General features: G+C 40.3%; 1 protein-coding gene across 1 annotated transcript in view; it reads left to right on the plus strand.

Moving 5' to 3' along the window:
- The window catches only part of LOC134357440 (dynein axonemal heavy chain 8-like), a 1,088,497-nt gene that overhangs the window by 177,064 nt on the left and 892,134 nt on the right, over positions 1-19,299 (plus strand). The window contains exons 17-18 of the mRNA XM_063069028.1: positions 590-777; positions 7,212-7,292. Coding sequence (XP_062925098.1) covers positions 590-777; positions 7,212-7,292 — 269 coding nt within the window. The remainder of the gene's footprint in view (positions 1-589; positions 778-7,211; positions 7,293-19,299) is intronic.

The following is a 19,299-nucleotide window of genomic DNA, read 5'->3' on the forward strand; positions in this document are numbered from 1 at the left end:
AATATTGCAGGGAGGCAGGCCCTTTGACTCAACTCCTAATGCTGACCATTGTGCTGACTAAACTAGTCTCATTTGCCAAATAGAAAGAACAATTACTAAAAGTAGAGGGGGAGGATACTAGTTCAGTAGGATCTTTGAATTTAATGATATTTTGGGAGCTCATTGTGTGTACGGGTGTTCATAAGTCATGTGTTTTTCACCCATGGATGACATGTACTATTAAATGTTTCTCCTTCCCTGATACTGAACTATAACCTGCTTCTCTAACAATGTCTATTGCTTCGAAATTGTTTACCTCAGAAGATGCCCACTCTACTTGTGTATCAAAGTGTACAGTACATACATTACTGCCTACATTTGGGATTCTTATTACTGTTTCATAGAATCTAATAATTAAGGGCTTATGATGTAATAGTTAATCCATATACCTCCTAGAGATGGATATTTTGAATTCAGAGTATTTGACTTGTATATTTATAATTCCAATGGAACTTGCCTTTCAGCACAACTATATCGAATATAAAATTATTTAATTTCATTCCAGGTTGTAGTTACATGTTTGAATACACTAAATTTATTTTTTGTACAGTCATCCATGGACCTCTTTTAAAACGAGATCCAGACACTGGGATAATGCAATTGAACTTCGATCACAGAATTTTTGAGCTACTCCGAGAGACCAAATGTATGTTAAAGATGGGCCTGGATGTACCAGAGGCAGCTAGATGTTTGCTAAAGTCTGAAAATATATTGAAATCTAATCATGACTGTTTGGAGGTAGGTTTTGGTAATTCCTTATAATAATTATACTAGATGCATGAATAAAATTGCAGTTTCTGCAAATACGTTGCAGGTTGCAATCCTTCTCGTGATTGCAGAAAAGACATTTTTCAAATTTATTAAACCTGTTTACAGGAGAAGCAGAGATATTTTAAAGCATTAGTACTGAATTGTCACTGTATTTCAAAATTAGGATCAGGTTTATTATCACCAGCATGTGTTGTGACATTTGTTAACAGCATCAGCAGTGCAATGCAATAAATGACAACATAGAAAGAAAAAAATAAGTAAATTAATTACAAGCTGTTCCTGAATTGCTGAGTGTGTGACTTCAGGCTTTTGTACCTCCTTCCTGACAGTAACACGAAAAGATGCATGCCCTGGGTGGTGTGGGATATTAATAATGGATGTCACCTTTCTGAGACACTGCTCCTTGAAGATGTCTTGAATACTATGGAGGCTAGTACCCAAGATGGAGCTGACTAATTTTACAACTTTCTGTAGCTTTCAGTCCTATGCACCCCCCCGCAATACTAGACAGCGATGTAGCCTATCAGAATGCTGTCCACGATACATCTATCGAAGTCTTCTAGTGTTTTAGGTGACAAGCCAAATCTCTTCAAGCTCCTAATGAAATACAGCCGCCATGTTGCCTTCTTTATAATTGAGTCAATATGCTGGGACCAGGTTAGGTCCTCTGTGACCTTGACACCCAGGAACTTGAAATTGCTCACTCTTTCTACTTCTGATCCCTCTATGAGGATTGGTTCATTTTCCCTCGTCTTATATTTCCTGAAGTCTTCAATCAGCTCTTTCATTTTACTGACATTGAGTGCAAGGTTAGCTACTTCACCACGCAACCAACTGGTATATCTCACTCCAATATGACCTCTCATCCTCATCTGTGATTCTACCAACAATGGTTGTATACCTAACCACACAGTCCTGGGCGTAGAGGAGGAACAGCAGTGGACTAAGCAAACACCCCTGTGGTGCAGCAGTTTTGATTGTCAGAGAGGAGGAGGTATTATCACCAATCTGCACAGATTGTGGTCTCTGTTAATGCAGAGGGAGTTCAGAGGCCCAACTTCTATAGCTTATCAATTAGGACTGTGGGAATGATGGTGTTAAACGCTGAGCTATAGTCAATGAACAGCATTCTGACAGAGGTGTTTGTATTGTCCAAGTGATCCACACTTGGTAGTGTGGAGGAGCAGAGGGATCTCAGGGTACATGTCCACAGATCCCTGAAAGTTGCCTCACAGGTGGATCGGGTAGTTAAGAAAGCTTATGGGGTGTTAGCTTTCATAAGTCGAGGGATAGAGTTTAAGAGTCGCGATGTAATGATGCAGCTCTATAAAACTCTGGTTAGGCCACACTTGGAGTACTGTGTCCAGTTCTGGTCGCCTCACTATAGGAAGGATGTGGAAGGATTGAAAAAGGTACAGAGGAGATTTACCGGGATGCTGCCTGGTTTAGAGAGCATGCATTATGATCAGAGATTAAGGGAGCTAGGGCTTTACTCTTTGGAGAGAAGGAGGATGAGAGGAGACATGATAGAGGTGTACAAGATAATAAGAGGAATGGATAGAGTGGATAGCCAGCGCCTCTTCCCCAGGGCACCACTGCTCAATACAAGAGGACATGGCTTTAAGGTAAGGGGTGGGAAGTTCAAGGAGGTTATTAGAGGAAGGGTTTTTACTTAGAGAGTGGTTGGTGCGTGGAATGCACTGCATGAGTCAGTGGTGGAGGCAGATACAGTAGTGAAATTTAAGAGACTACTAGACAGGTATATGGAGGAATTTAAGGTGGTGGGTTATATGGGAGGCAGGGTTTGAGGGTCGGCACAACATTGTGGGCCAAAGGGCCTGTACTGTGCTGTACTATTCTATGTTCTATGTTCTATGTAACTAAGAGGGATGATGAGGGTAGGACACAGAATGTTCTCTGTATATTCTTTAGTAAAACCTTTGACAAGGTGCTAGGCGATGAATCGTCAGGTGATAAATCTCTTGGTGGATCAGTATTTTGGAGATAGTGACCACAACTCCCTGACCTTTACCGTAGGCTTGGATAGGGATAGGAGAGTATGGGAAAGTATTAATTGTGGGAGGGGGAATTATGGTCCTATTAGGCAGGAACTTGGAGCATAAATTGGGAATGGATATACTCAGGGAAATGCATAACAGAATTGTGGACATTATTCAGGGAGCATTTGTATGGGGTTTTGTAGAGGTTTGTCCCAGTGAGGCCACTACACCACCAGTCCTCAAAGGACATTTTGGGCCAAGACCCTTCATCAGAACTAGAGAAAATAAGACCTATCTAGTCCATGCTGAACTATTATTCTTCCTAGTCCCATCAACCTGCCCTAGGAGCATAGCCCTCCATACATCTACCATCCATGTACCTATCCAAATTTCTCTTAAATGTTGAAATCAAGTCTTCAGTCAACTCGTGCATGCTGCCTAAGTTGCCTAACTAAGCTAGTCCCATTTGCCCCACTCTTCTCAAAGCCCATGTGCCTTCTCCCTGTGTACAAACAGAAACTGTGTACAAACTGTACAGAAAGATATACAGTCCTATTATGCGGAAATAGATGAGCTTCTATGCAACTGCTTTGAATTGGTAGACTGGTCCATATTCAGGGGCCCATGAGCCAATTTAAGTGAGTATATCAACACCATTGCAGACTTCATAATTAAATGTATAGAGCACTGCGTACCAAAGTCATCAGATCAGGTGTTTTTTCTTCGCAACTGGAAACCATGAATGAAATGAGAGATTTGCTCCCTTCTGAAGTCCAGGTCTGCAGTATTCAAATCGGGTGACTCTAACCTGTTCAGGAAATCGAGGTGTGACCTTCGTACAAAAAATTGAGGTATGACCTAGAACAAAGAAAGATGGTTCAGGTAGTTGGAGTCAATCATTTCAGTCACAGTACATCTCTGCAGGAATCCTCAGGGCCAACCACCTTCAATTCCTTCAATTATAAGGTCAGAAGTAGGGGTGGGTTTTGTTGATCTTACAATGTTGAACACTATTCTCAGCTCTTCAGAAAATTAAGCAGTCCACAACAAAATGCAGAAAGGCCTGAATAGTATCCAGGTCTGATGTGATAGATGGAAAGTAACATTCATGCCACACAAATGCCACAAACTCCCATTTCATCTTAGTCCACCTCATTGAACATCAAATACCAGAGGACATATGTTTAAGGTGAGAGGGATAAAATTTAAAAGAGATTTGTGAGGCAATTTTTATTTTCATATGGAGTGGCAGGGGCCTTTAACACACTGTCTGAGGAAGTGGTAGAAGTGGATATGACAGCAACATTTAAAGGGCTTTTAGACAGACACATAAATAGGCAGAAACAGAGGGACACATGTAATAAGATAACGTTAGTTTAGATTAGCTTCATGGTTGAAGCAGGCATGGTGGTTTGAAGGGCATGTTCTTGTGGTGTGTGCTGTTTTGTTCTACAAACCCCATTTCCAGAAAAGTTGGGATATTTTCCAAAATGCAATAAAAACAAAAATCTGTGATATGTTAATTCACATGAACCTTTATTTAACTGACAAAAGTACAAAGAAAGGATTTTCAATAGTTTTACTGACCAACTTAATTGTATTTTGTAAATATACACAAATTTAGAATTTGATGGCTGCAGCACACTCAACAAAAGTAGGGACAGAGTTAAAATAAGATTGAAAAGTGCACAGAATATTCAAGTAACACCGGTTTGGAAGACTCCACATCAAGCAGGCTAATTGGTAGCAGGTGAGGTATCATGACTGGGTATAAAAGTAGCATCCATCAAAGGCTCAGTCTTTGCAAGCAAGGATGGGTTGTGGCTCACCCCTTTGTGCCAAAATTCGTGAAAGAATTGTTAGTCAGTTCAAAAGGAACATTTCTCAACGCAAGATTGCAGAGAATTTAGGTCTTTCAACGTCTACAGTACATAATATTGTGAAAAGGTTCAGAGAATTCGGAGACATCTCAGTGCGTAAAGGTCGGAAACCACTGTTGAATGTATGTGATCTTCGAGCCCTCAGGCGGCACTGTCTAAGAAACCGTCATGCTACTGTGACAATTATAGCCACCTGGGCTCAGAGTACTTCGGAAAACCATTGTCACTCAACACAGTCCGTCGCTGCATCCAGAATTGCAACTTGAAACTGTATTACGCAAGGAGGAAGCCATACATCAACTCTATGCAGAAACGCTGGCAAGTTCTCTGGGCCCAAGCTCAGCCCAGATGGACCGAAAGACTGTGGAACCGTGTGCTGTGGTCAGATGAGTCCACACTTCAGCTAGTTTTCGGAAAAAACGGGCGTCGAGTTCTCCGTGCCAAAGATGAAAACGACCATCCAGATTGTTATCAGCGAAAGGTGCAAAAACCAGCATCTGTGATGGTATGGGGGTGCATCAGTGCCCACGGCATGGGTGAGTTGCATGTATGTGAAGGTACCATTGACTCTGAGGCGTATATTAGGATTTTAGAGAGACATATGTTGCCATCAAGGCGACGTCTCTTCCCCGGACGTCCATGCTTATTTCAGCAGGACAATGCCAGACCACATTCTGCACGGGCTACAACAGCGTGGCTTTGTAGACACAGAGTGTGTGTGCTTGACTGGCCTGCTGCCAGTCCAGATCTATCTCCTATTGAAAATGTATGCCGCATCATGAAGAGGAGAATTAGACAACGGAGACCACGGAATGTTGAGTTGCTGAAGTCTTATATCAAGCAAGAATGGACAAAATTTCCAATTGCAAATCTACTACAGTTAGTATCCTCAGTTCCAAAACGATTAAAAAGTGTTATTAAAAGGACAGGTGATGTAACACAATGGTAAACATGCCTCTGTCCCAACTTTTCTTGAGTGTGTTGCAGCCATCAAATTCTAAATTTGTGTATGTTTAAAAAATACAATTAAGTTGGTCAGTAAAACTATTGAAAATCTTTTCTTTGTACTTTTGTCAGTTAAATAAAGGTTCACGTGAATGAACATACCACAGATTTTTGTTTTTATTGCATTTTGGAAAATATCTCAACTTTTCTGGAAATGGGGTTTGTAGTTCTGTGAATCTGCATCATAGCTCTTCCACTTGAGAGAAAGGAAAATTATTTTGTTTGCCTTTTAATTTCCATATTTTCAAATTATATTTTAATGATCTATGTCTAAAGGCTCCCCTAACTACCTGCTCCATCCCCCAATGTTATGATATTTAGAAAGTTGTCTTTTATTCTAAATTCTGTGGATGAAATGATAGTTGCGAATGTATATATGTTTGCCAAAGATCAGCTCTTCAAATAACTTGTTAATAGCATATGTTTTCACTTGCATTTCTTACATTGCCAGATACCTTTTTATTTTTGGAAACATTTGATAACAAGTATTCTATATTGTTGCCAATATTGTTAATAAGTAAAAATTTGAATGAGTAATAGCAAAAGTAAAAGAAGATAATGCAGTTGAAGGATTTCTAGAAGCTTTTAAAATAACTAACAAATTCAGGAATATAGGATGGTGTTTGAAAATGGTATACGAACAGGTTTACGCTTGATTGAGGCTGGAGTAGGCTCTAAGGACAAGGTAGCCGACTGCTTATGTTTCTACTGTTCCTGCGTAATATGTTCTTAAAACTGCCAGTAGTACTAATAGAGACCATAGCTTGGCTTCAGTAGCAAGATGACTGTCTTCTTAAACACACTAATGCACCTGTCATATTTTTTGTTTGTCAAGGTGAAGCAGGAAAAAAATCAATTTCTTGTTCTATGTATGAGTGCTCTTCCATGCACTGCTCTTCCCCAATAGCTGCTCTGTGATGTAAAACAAAGACAGATTATTTGACTGATAGCACAAAATTGGCAGAAACAACTTGAAGCAGAAAGAGTAAATTTTCAGTCTTTGTAAAGCAATAAAAATGGCAACAAGCAGCCAGAAGTAATTAGTCAGCAAGAATTTATATTATTGTGTGATATCTTTAAAATATTTTTAAAAAGTAGCCTTCACGATGGCTAGCATCATAACATGGTATGAAATGAAAATGAGAATTCATCAGGAGATATGTATTAATTTTGGAGATAATTTCTGCACATAATACAGTTGTTATCTTCTTACACAAACTGGCCAGTGACACACAAAGGATGTCATTTTCTGCTTTGGTAGTCCATTTAACATATTTAATTTAGACACAAGTGCTTGTATTGCTTACAGACTTTTGCATTCTCTCAGATTAAGAAACAGCATAAATTGGAGTTAATGGCATCGAGAAAAATACTGTATCCACAGCTAATTTAATAGTGAAGTGTCTGTTTAAATATCATTGTTTAGAATAGACATAGACTCAAATTAGTGTTGATGGCTAGAAAGAAAATAAATTTGCATATTAAAGCTTTTGTTCATGTCTTTTACCATGAATAGGCTATACTTCATAAATTTGAAAGAGTATGCCAAGAAATGCCTGCTGAGTACACATCATTGATAACTCCAAAGATTAATAAAGTAAGTATTAAATTCAGAATGTAAGAGACCAATTTTCATTATATTTGTTCCCTTACTGTCTCAATTAATGCATATTGGTAAACAAAATGGATTGGATTGCATTCGCTCTGTCACAATCCTTGAAGCCATGCTATCTGCTGCAACCCATGTGCTTTCTATGAAGTCTACTGGATTAAAGTGGTGGTATAGGTTCCCAATCACAAAAACAATCATGGGTGGTTCAAGCTGTAGCCTATTATCATAGGCATACATACACAGGGTATAAATGTTGTGAAAATTAGCTTTTTTTGCAGCAGTAGCACACATTACGAATATGGCAAACGTAAGATAACATAAACTTAAATTAACATAAATTATACAAATAAGACCAAAAAAAAATGACATTTGTGCCATTTGACGGGGAGATTTGGCATAGTGGTAATTACCACTGGATCAGTAATCCAAAGACACAATTATAAGCTAGGGACTTGAGTTCAAATCTCACCAGGGCAGATGATGAATTTGAATTCATTGAAAATATTTGATGATCATGAAACCATGTTAATTGTTGTAAACACTCATCTGGTTCACTATTGTCCTTTAGGGAAGGAATCCCACCGTCCTTACCTGGTTTGGCCTATATGTGACTCCAGACCCACAGCAATGTGGTTGATTCCTAAATGCCCTCTGAAATGGCTTAGCAAGCCATTCACTTGTATCCGATCACTAAAAAGAAAATAATAAGGAATGAACCTGGACGGATAACCCAGCATCGACCTAGACACTGGAAACGACAATGGCAAAACCAGCCCTGTCGACCCTGCAAAGTCCTCCTTCCTAACATCTGGGGATTTGTGCCAAAGTTGGGAGAGCTGTCTCACAGACTAGTCCAGCAAAAGCCTGACATAGTTATACTGACAGAATCATACCTTACAGTTAACATTCCGGACTCCACCATACCATTCCTGAGTACTTACTGTCTCACCAGCAGGACTGACCTAGCAGAGGTGTTGGCATAGCGGTATACAGTAGAAAGGGAGTTCCCTTGCAACTCCCAACATCAACTCTGGACCGCTTGAAGTCTTGTGGCACCAGGTTAAACATGGGCAAGGAAACCTGCTGCAGATTACCACGTACTGTCCTCCCTCAGCTGATGAATCAGTACTTCTCCATGTTGAGCAGCACTTGGAGGAGGCATTGAGAGTGGCTAGGGCACAAAATGTACTCTCAGTGGGGGACTTCAATGTCCATCACCAAGAGCGGCTCAGTAGTACCACCACAGACTGAGCTGGTTGGGTCCTACTGGACATAGCTACTATATTGGGACTACAGCAGGTGATGAGGGAACCAACAAGAGGGAAAAACATACCTGACCTCATTCTCACCAAACCTGCCCGCCGTGGAAGCATCTGTCCATGAGAGCATTGGTAGAAGTGACCACCGCACAATATTTGTGGAGACTAAATCCCATCTTCATATTGAAGAAACCTTCCACCAAATTGTGTGGCACTATCATCATGCTAAGTGAGATGGACTTTGAACAGATTTAGCAGAAGACTGGGCATCTATGAGACGCTGTGGGCAATCAGCAGCTGCAGAATTGTACTCAACTACATTCTGTAACCCCATAGCCCGGCATATCTCCCACTCTAACATTACCACCAGGCCAAGGGATCAACCTTGGTTCAATAAAAAGTGCAGGAGGGTATGCCGAGAACAACACCAGGCATACCTCAATATGAGGAGTCACCCTGATGAAGCCACAATACAGGACTACTTGCACGCCAAACACCGTAAGTAGCAAGTAATATAGCTAAGTGGTCCCACAAACAACAAATCAGATCTAAGCTCTGTAGTCCTGCCACATCCAGCCGTGAATGGTGGTGGACAATCGAACAAATCACTGGAGGAGGAGGCTCCACAACTATCCACATCCTTAATGATAGAGGAGCCCAGCACACCTATGCTTAAGATAAGGCTGAGGCATTTGCATCACTCTTCAGTCCTAAGTGCTGAGAAGATGATCCAGCTTGGTCTCCTCCCAAAGTCCACAGCATCCCAGATGTCATTATGCAGCCAATCCGATTCACTCCACACGATATCAAGAAACAACTGAAAGCATTGGATTCAGCAAAGGCCATGGACCTAGACAAAAGCCGGGCAATAGTCCTGATGGCCTGTGCTCCAGAACTTGTCGCGCCACGAGCCAAGCTGTTCCAGTACAGCTACAACACTGGCATTTACCCAGCAATGTGGAAAATTGCCCAGGTCTGTCCTGTACACCAGAAACAGAACAAGTCCAGCCCATCCATTTACCATCCTATTAGCCTGCTCTCAATCATCAAAGTAATAGAAGGATCATCCACAGTGCTATCATGCATCTCCTACTCGGCAATAATCTGCTTACAGATGCCTAGTTTGGGTTCCATCAAGGCCACTGATCTCCTGACCTCATCACCTTCTTGGTCCAAACAGAGATCAAAGAGTTAAATGCCAGAGGTGAGATGAGAGTGATAGCCCTCGACATCAAGGCAGCATTTGATGAAGTATGGCATCAAGGTGTCCTAGCTAAAATGGAGTCAATGGGAATTAGGGGGAAACCCCTCCACTGGTTGGAGTCGTACCTGACACAAAGGAAGATGGTTGCAGTGGTTGGATGTGAATTATCTCATCCTCAGGACATCACTGCAGGAGTTCCTCAGGGAAATGTCCTCGGACCAATCATCTTCAGCTGCTTCATCAGTGAACTTCCTTCTGTCATAAGGTCAGAAGCGGGGATGTTCACAGATGATTGCACAATGTTCTGCACCATTTGTGACTCCTCAGATAGTGAAGCAGTTCACACCCAGATGCAGCAGGACCTGGACAATATCCAGGCTTGGGCTGACAAGTGGCAAGTAACATTCGAGCCATGCAAGTACCAGGCAATCACCATCTCCAGCAAGAGAGGGTCTAACCATCACCTCTTGGTATTCAATAGCATCACTATCACTGAATCCCCTACTATCAACATCTTGGGGGGTTACCATTGACAGGAAACTGAACTGGCCTATCCATATAAACACCGTGGAAACCAGAAAGGTCAAAGGCTAGGAATCCTGCGGCGGTCACCTCCTGACTCCCCACAGCCTGTCCACCATGTACAAGGCTCAGGTCAGGAGTGTAATGGAATACCTACCACTCGCCCAGATGAGTGCAACTCCATCAATACTCAGGAAGTTTGACACCATCCAGTACAAGGCGGCCCACTTAATTGGTACCCCTTCCACAAGCATCCAATCCCTCCAACATCGACAAACGATTACAGCAGTGTATACTATCTACAAGATGCACTACAACAACACACCAAAGTTCCTGAGGTAGCACCTTCCAGACCCACGACCCAACAATCTAGAATGACAAGAGCAGCAGATACCTGGGAACACCACCACTTGGAAATCTCCCTCCAAGTCACTCACCATCCTGACTTGGAAACATCACTGTTCCTTCATAGTTACTATGTCAAAATCATGGAATTCCCTCCCTAACAGTACTGTGGATGTACCTACACCTCAGGGACTGCAGTGGTTCAAAAAGGCAGCTCATTACCACCTTCTCAAGGGCAACTAGGATGGCCAATAAATGCTGGCTTAGCTGGCGATGCCCACATCCCATAAAAATTAATAAAGTTTTTAAAAAATTGAGAGAGAGAGAAAAGATATATAGTCTAAGGTTAGGACTTTTCAGGTCATTTCAAGTACCTGATGGCACTGGGGAAGAAGCTGCTGTTGAACCTTGAGGTGTGGGACTTCAGGCTCCTGTACCTTCAGCCTGATAGCAGCATTGAGAGGATGGTATGTCCTGTATGGTAGAGGTCCCTGATGATGGATGTTGACTACATGAGATATCACCTCTTTTAGATGTCTTCAATAGTGGAGAGAGTTGTATGATTGATGGAAGTTCACCTCTCTTTTACCTCTTGAATTGCTATGTATTATAGTTTCCATACTAGGCTATGAGAAAATCACTCAGAACACTTTCCATTGTTGGAGTTTATCAGAGTCTTTCATGATGTACCGAATCTCCTTAAACTTCTAAGAAGTTAGAGACACTGGCATGCCTGCTTCATGGCTGTATCTATGTGCTGGCCCAGGATAAGTCCTTTGCGATGTTAACAGTCAGGAACTTGAAGCTCCAAGGTTCAAAGGTTCACTTTACTATCAAAGTATTTATGCAGAATACAGCTCTGTAATTTGCTTTCTCCAGGTAGCCATAGAATACAGAAAGCCATATAAGTAGTTGAAAGAAAGATATCAAAGAAATCGATTAACCCCACATGAAAAGAAAAAGAAACAAAATCTCGCAAACCCCAAACCTTTCCCTTGCACAGAAACTAACTGATCACCCAACTCCCAGCCCACCAATCTGCAACAGGAAAGAATAGGCAAGAACTTGAAAAAAAACATAGAATTGAAAGAAGCCAATATGAGCTACAGTTAGTTTGAGCTACATTCCAATCCATAAATATCAGAATTTTGATAACATCTCAGAGTATCAGCACCCAGCAGCCCCTCCGACGGCAACGACTTGAACTAGTGGTTCCTCCAATGACAGCAACTTGAACCAGCAGCCCTTCCGATGGCAACAACTAGAACCAGAGGCCCCTTTGATGGCAGTGACCTGAACCAGCAGCCCCTCTGAGGGAAACAACTCACCAGAGTGAAGCTGCTCACCTTTTCCACCTCAGATTGTTCAATGAGGACAAAATGTTGACTACCCCTTCCTGATGACCAGATTCAATTCCATTGTTTTTTGATATTAAGTATAAGGTTGTTGTTGTAATACCATTTAACCAGATGATCTCTCACTCTTGTATGCTGCCTCATCACCATCCATGATTCTACCTCCAACCATACTGTAATTGTTAAATTGGTAGATGATGTTGGAGCTATGCTTAGCCACACTGTTACCGCCAGGGCGTTAAGCAGACAGCCCTGAGGAGGGCACTAATATTGATAGTCAGTGAGGAGAAATGGTTTGTACTCATTGTGGTCTCTCCCAAGAATCCAATTGTAGAGGGAGGTACAGAGGCCCAGGTCTTAGAGACTGAAGATAAGTTTCAAGGGATGATGGTGTTGAACGTTAAGTATGTGCTGCATGTGTTCTGGTTGTCCAGATTTTCCAGAGCAGAGTGGAGAGACAGTGAGACAGTGTCTTCTATAGACCTGTTACAGTGATAGGGAAATGAAGTTGGTCCAGATCCTTACTGAGGCAGGAGTTGATTCAAACTATAATGAATCTCTCAAAGTACTTCATTACAGTGGGTGTACCATGTGTGATCAGGTGGTAGTGTTAAGTCATATGACCATGCTCTTTTTGGGCACTGCTGAAATTAATGCCATCTTGAAGCAATGGAATCCTCAAAATTGCAGAAGTGAGAGGTTAAAGATGTCTCTGAACACTCCAGCAAGTTGGTCAGCTTAAGTTTTTAGCTTTATGAGATTCACTCTCCTGAAGAATGTTCTGACGTCAGCCTGTGAGACTGTTGTTGGATTTTGTGAGGCCTCGCACAGGTGTGTCATTATTCTTACTCTCAAAGCTTGCATAAAAGGCATTGTTCATTAAGGAATTATGTATTATGGGAATGAAATTCATTTTGTAGAACGTGATACCGTGCAAGCCCTACCACAGGTGTCAAGTATCCATAAGACAAAGGAGCAGAAGTTGGCCATTCGGCCCATCGAGTCTGCGCGCCATTTTATCATGAGCTGATATATTATTATTATAATATATATATATATTATCCATTTGCCTCTCCGCCTTTGTCCAAGATGGCTCTTTGCTCTTGTAATAGCTTTTTAGGTGGTCTAGTATGTTGAGTCCTCTGGTGTTAGACGTGACATGCTTATTGTAGTTTGGCAGATTCTTCAGTCTAGCCTGGTTGAAATCCACCGCGATGATTGGAGTGCACAGGTTCCTGTATGTTAATCACTATGCTTAGTTCTTCCAGTGCCAGCTTGATGTCTGCCAGAGCGGGATGTATAATACCACCAGGACAACAGCGGAGAGTCCATCTGGGAGATAGTATGGATGACACATGACCACCATATGTTCCAGGTGCTGAAGCAGGACTGAGACAGACCTGTCATCTTCAAGTACCATGTCATTTTAAAACAGAAACAAATATCGCTGCCTCTGGCTTTACCTGCCACTACCATCTGATTCATGCAATGAATGGTGAAACCCCTTGGAGTAGAGTGTCATACTCAGAGAACTGGGAGTGAGCCATGTCTCTGTGTAACAGAATACATTACAGTTTCTCATGTCTTTCTAATTAGTAGTCTTGCTCTGAGGTTTTAGAGTCATTGAGTCATTTTCTATCCTCTTTTCTAATGACTGCAAGGGGATGGGTCTCAAGTTCCCAGCACTTTAGTCTCTCCAACATCCATACTTTTGGTACAATGGGGGCCTCCCCCTGACCCAACTCCCACCTTCAGGTACTGCATTTGCTTTCAGGATGATCCAGGCTGCCAAGTCTGTTGGGTTTGTCCAGCAGCTGTAAAATCACTGGTGTGCTTAAACATCCTTAAAGCATTGTTTGTCGTTACAATCATTGTGACTACAGATTCCAGCTTTAAAAGGGAAGCTTGGGGGAGTTGCCATAGGATACAGCAAGATATTGATTAGCAGGATAAGGATGTTGTCTGGATGGGAGAGTATTAGCTAATCCCAGGAGAGTATTATTCAGTATTCAAGTTTATCTATCACATGTACATTAAAACATAAAATGAAATGTGTGATTTGCATTAAAAACTAACACACCCAAGGATGTGCTAGGGGCAGCCCACATGTGTTGCCACACTTTATGGTGCCAACCTGGGCCTCAATCCTAGATATTGTAAATAGCATTTGCCAATCATCGAACACGAAGCTTCACTGATGATGGGATCCAAACACTTGACCTTGATCTCAAGTCACTGATTCATGAACCCAGGGGGTCATCAGTCCATGTCCCTCTTGCCCACACAGAATTCTGACTCTTGAACCTACCAACCACTCGCTGACCCTAGGGGAGCCACCAGCCTTCATCCACACTGGTATCAAGTCGGACATCGCGGCCCGATGTGTGGATGTCTGTGTCTCTGTTCTTGGAATGCAGAGTGGAGACTCTGGCCTGAACTCTAATTCCCTATTCACCCACATCCCTGTCCCTAATACCCTAACCTGACCCCTAACTCCCCTCCACAAAACCACCCCTACAAAACCAAAAAACACTAAAATAACTTAAAAAAAAACAAGAACAAGTAAAACTAAGCTATAACTCCAATGGAGGTTGCAACTAAGTGCCATCTTGAGGGATTGTAATTAATCAATTTCCCCAGGTGGAAATCTTTATGTAATAGACCATAAGATGTAGGAACAGAATTCGGTTATTTAGCTCATCAAGTCTGCTCAGCTATTTGATCATGGTTGATTTATTTTCCCCTCACAATCCCATTCTCTTGCACTCCTTGGACATCCTTACTAATCAAGAACTTATCAACCTCTGCTTTAAATATACGTAATGACTTTGACTCTGCAGGAGTCTGTGACAATGAATTTTACAATTTCTTTATGCCCTGTTCCTTCTCATTTCTGTTCTAAAAGGAATATTATGAAGTTGTGCTGTTTGCTCCTAGACTCTCCCACGACTGGAAACATCCTACTCATGTCTACCCTATTTAGGCATTTCTATATTCCGTAGGTTTCAGTGAGTTGCTCCCTCATCCTTCAGAACTCCAGTGAGTATGCTGCTCATACAGTAACCATTTTATCCCTGGCTTCATTCTTGTAAAGATCCTCTGAAACCTCATCAACGCCAGCACATCCTTAGTTATGGGGTCCAAACCCACTTACAAAACTTCAAATATGGTCTGACCAATTAAGCCTTAACATTACATCCTTGCTTTTCTATTCTAGTTATTTTGAAATGAATGCTAAAATTACATTTGTCTTCCTACTACCAACTCATTCTGCAAGTTAACCTTCCTTAACTCTACTTATCCTTTCACATTAACTTTGTATCATTTGCAAATTTGAATCAGAATCAGGTTTAATATGACTGGCATTTGTCATAAAATTTGTTATTTTGCAGCAGTACATTGCAAAACATAAATAAATGATAAATTACAATAAGAAATATATATAAAAATTTGAATTAAATAAGTAACGCAAAGGGAGAGGAAGAAATAGTAAGGCAGTGTACATGGTACATTTTCCATTCAGTAATCTGATGGCAGCGGGGAAGAAGCTGTTCCTGAAACATTGAGTGCGTGGCTTTGGGCTCCACTGGTAGCAAGAAGAGGGCATCTCCTGGGTGACAGGGGTCCTTAATGATGAATGGTGCCTTTTTGAGGCATTGCCTTTTGAAAGTATCCTGGATGCTGGAGAGGCTGCTGCCAATGATGGAGCCAGCTGAGTTAACAACATTCTGAAGCTTTTTCCGATCCTGTGAAAATTGTGATGCAACCAATTAGAATGTTCTCTACAGTACTTCTGTAGAAATTTGCAAGAGTCATTGATGACATACCAAGTGTCCTTAAACTCCTGATGAAATATAGCTGCTGTCACGCCTTCATAGTAATAGCATTATATACATTGGGTCCAGGATAGATCTTCAGAGATGTTGACACCCAGGAACTTGAAATAGCTCACCTTTTCTACTGCTGATCTCTCAATGAGGACTGGTAATTACTTGGTCTTACTGACGTTGAGTGCAAGGTTCTTGTTGCAACACCACTCAACCAGCTGATCTGTCTCACTCCTGTATACCTCCTTGTCACCATCTGAAATTCTACCAATAATAGTTGTGTCATCAGTAAATCTATAGATAACGTTTGAATTGTGCCTAGCCACACAGTTGTGAGTGGACAGATAATAGAGCAGTGGGCTAAGCACGCATCATTGGGGTACACCAGTGTTGATTGTCAGTGAGGAGGAGAACTTATTTCTGATCTGTACTGACTGTGGTCTTCCGATGAGGAGGGATCCAGTTGCAGAGAGAGACACAGAGGCCCAAGTTATGGACCTTGTTGGTTAGAATTAAGTATGATTGTGTTTGAATGCTGAGCTTTAATCAATAAACAGCAGCCTAATGGACAGTAGGTATTGCTATTCAGGTGATCAAAGGCCATGTGGAGAGCCAGTCAGATAGCTTTCGCTTGGCTACAATGTCATCCAGATTATTAATTAATATACAATGTGAAAACATCAATCCCTGAGGAACACAGCTAGTCACCAGGAGCCAACCAGAGAAGGGCCTGCTTATTCCCACTCTTTGCCTTCTGCAATCAACCAATCTTCTATCCATGTATTACCTTCCTGAAATACCATGGACTCTTAACTTGTTTAAAAGTCACATGTTTGGCACCTTGTCCAAGGCCTTCTAAAAATCTAAGTCAACATCATTCACTGATCCTCCTTTTGTCTACCCTTCTCGTTCAATCCACTTGTGTAAACTCTCTGCTTCCTGCACTGTTAGAAAAATAAAGATCATACAAAACCATAATGAAGCATGCAAACAAATTCAGATTAATCCAGGGCTGGGTTTCAACAAGGTCTGGATATAGTGGATGAATACTCGAGGGAAAGAAAGGACAAGGTTTAGGGCCAGAAGGTGACTTCAACTGTTGTTTAAATCCTTTGATTGACAAGAGTTCAACCAATCAGCAGCTTCCGAGTTGTTCAGCATCATTTATTAATTCCTTTTTATTTGATTATAGTTTGATCGAAATCTGGAGAAATCTACATCCTAATGATGGGGATTATTCTTTTTATTCACATGTTCATAAGAAATATTCGAGAATTGATTACTTTATAGCTGATTTCTGATTTTTGTCCAAAGTCCAGAAATGTGAATATGACGCTTGTTGTTTCGGATCATGCACCTTTAAGCTTAACTCTTGAATTGAATGATGTTGGTAATGTAAACTTGCCTTGGCGTTTTCCAGAAAATTTATTACAAAGTTGGGACTTTGTCAAATTTATTGAGACCCAGATAAAAGATTTTTTTTCTTTTTACTAATACGGGAGATGTGTCGAAATTGATTATATGGGATACATTTAAAGCATATTTGCGAGGTCAGATAATCTCCTATTTGGCTAAGCTTAAGAAATAGACAAAAATGAGTTAGATAGGCCGTTATTCCTTTTCTAATACTCGGAGATTGTTAAATGTTATATACTCATCCCTTCCTAAGACTCCCCAATGTATTGTTACTCTTCATGCTGAAAAGGCGTTTGATAGAGTTGAATGGAAATACTTATTTAACATTTTAGAGAAATTCAACTTTGGTACTAATTTTAATAAGTGGATTAGAATGATATATAAAAGCCCTATTGCCACTGTTATTACTAATAATTGCAGATCTCCTTTTTTTGCCTTTCGTGGGGTACGAGACAAGGATGTCCGTTAAGTCCCTTGTTATTTAATTTGGTGTTGGAACCTTTGGCTATTGCACTTTGTGAAGCTAAAGATATTCGAGGAATTTCCATAAATGGGACTATTAATAAGATCACTCTTTATGCTGATGATCTCTTAGTTTATGTTTTGAATCCTGAAGAATCCATTCCTAGTTTATTGGAATTATTAAATGAGTTTGGAAAGTTTTCAGGATATAAATTAAACCTGCATAAAAGTGAATTATTTCCTCTAAATGATTCTGCTTCTATATATGATAACATTCCTTTCAAAGTTACGGACTCTTTTAAATATTTAGGTATTATCATCACTAAAAATTATGGAGATCTTTATAGAGCTAATTTAGTTCCCTTAGTGGATTTTATGAAGCACTTATTTTCTAGATGGAATCCACTTACACTTTCGTTAGCTGATCGAATTCATGCAGTTAAAATGATGATTTTATCAAAATATTTCAAAATATTCCTATTTTTTAAGTAAGAAGTTTTTTTTCATCAGGTTGATTCTATTATTTCATCTTTTGTTTGGGATAATAAAAGACCAAGAATTGGAAAATATCATTTACAAAAATTAAAAAAGGATGGAGGTCTTGCTCTGCCTAATTTAAGAATGTATTATTGGGCGTGTTCTTGGTTATGTTGGACTGATAAAAATGAACAACCACCTTGGGTTGATTTGGAGTTGAAAGGTGTGAAACAATTTTACTTAGCTTCGTTATTAGGAGCCTCTTTACCTGTACAACTAGCCAAAATTTCTATTCTATGATTAAGCAGTCATTACGAATTTGGTACCAGTTTTGTAATTTTTTAATCTAAAAAATTTAACCTTCTTAGTTTAATTTATCAAAACTATTTATTTAAATCTTCACTTAGTGATCCTACCTTTTCTCTTTGGAGGAATAAAGGAGTATATTCCTTCATGGATCTGTTTCAAGAAGGCCGATTGATGTCCTTTGAGACATTAGTAACTAAATATTCTCCCTCGTACTCGCACTTCTTGCAATATCTTCAGATCAGACATTTCTTACAAGAATATTTAAGTAATTTCCATAAATACAAGATTCTGACCTGTTAGACATTATTTTAAAAATGAATCCTTTAGTGAAAGGTTTTATTGGGAAAAATTATAATTTACTATTACAACAGGATAATTATCCTTTACTTAAGATTAAGCAGGATTGGGAAAGAGAGCTTAACATGACCTTTATAACAGAGGATTGGTTGCAAGTTTTGAAGTTGGTTAACTCTTCGTCGATTTGTGCCAGGCACTCTCTAATTCAACTTAAAATTGTATATCGTTATTATTTGACAAAGGAGAGACTGTGTAAAATATTTCCTGATGTTGATAGTCACTGTGATAGATGTAAAACTGAGACAGCTACGTTGACACATATGTTTTGGTTGTGTTCTGTATTGAAACAGTTTTGGAAATCTATTTTCTCTACAATTTCTAAAGCTTTAAAAATTAATTTACAACCTAATAAATTGACAGTTTTGTTCAGTATAATCCCTCAATATATTCACGGTATTTCTATATCAGACCAACATGTAATTGCATTTGTCACATTATTGGCCAGAAGGGCTATTTTAT

This window comes from Mobula hypostoma, chromosome 2, assembly GCF_963921235.1.
Source record: "Mobula hypostoma chromosome 2, sMobHyp1.1, whole genome shotgun sequence".
In the NCBI taxonomy this organism is placed as follows: domain Eukaryota; kingdom Metazoa; phylum Chordata; class Chondrichthyes; order Myliobatiformes; family Myliobatidae; genus Mobula; species Mobula hypostoma.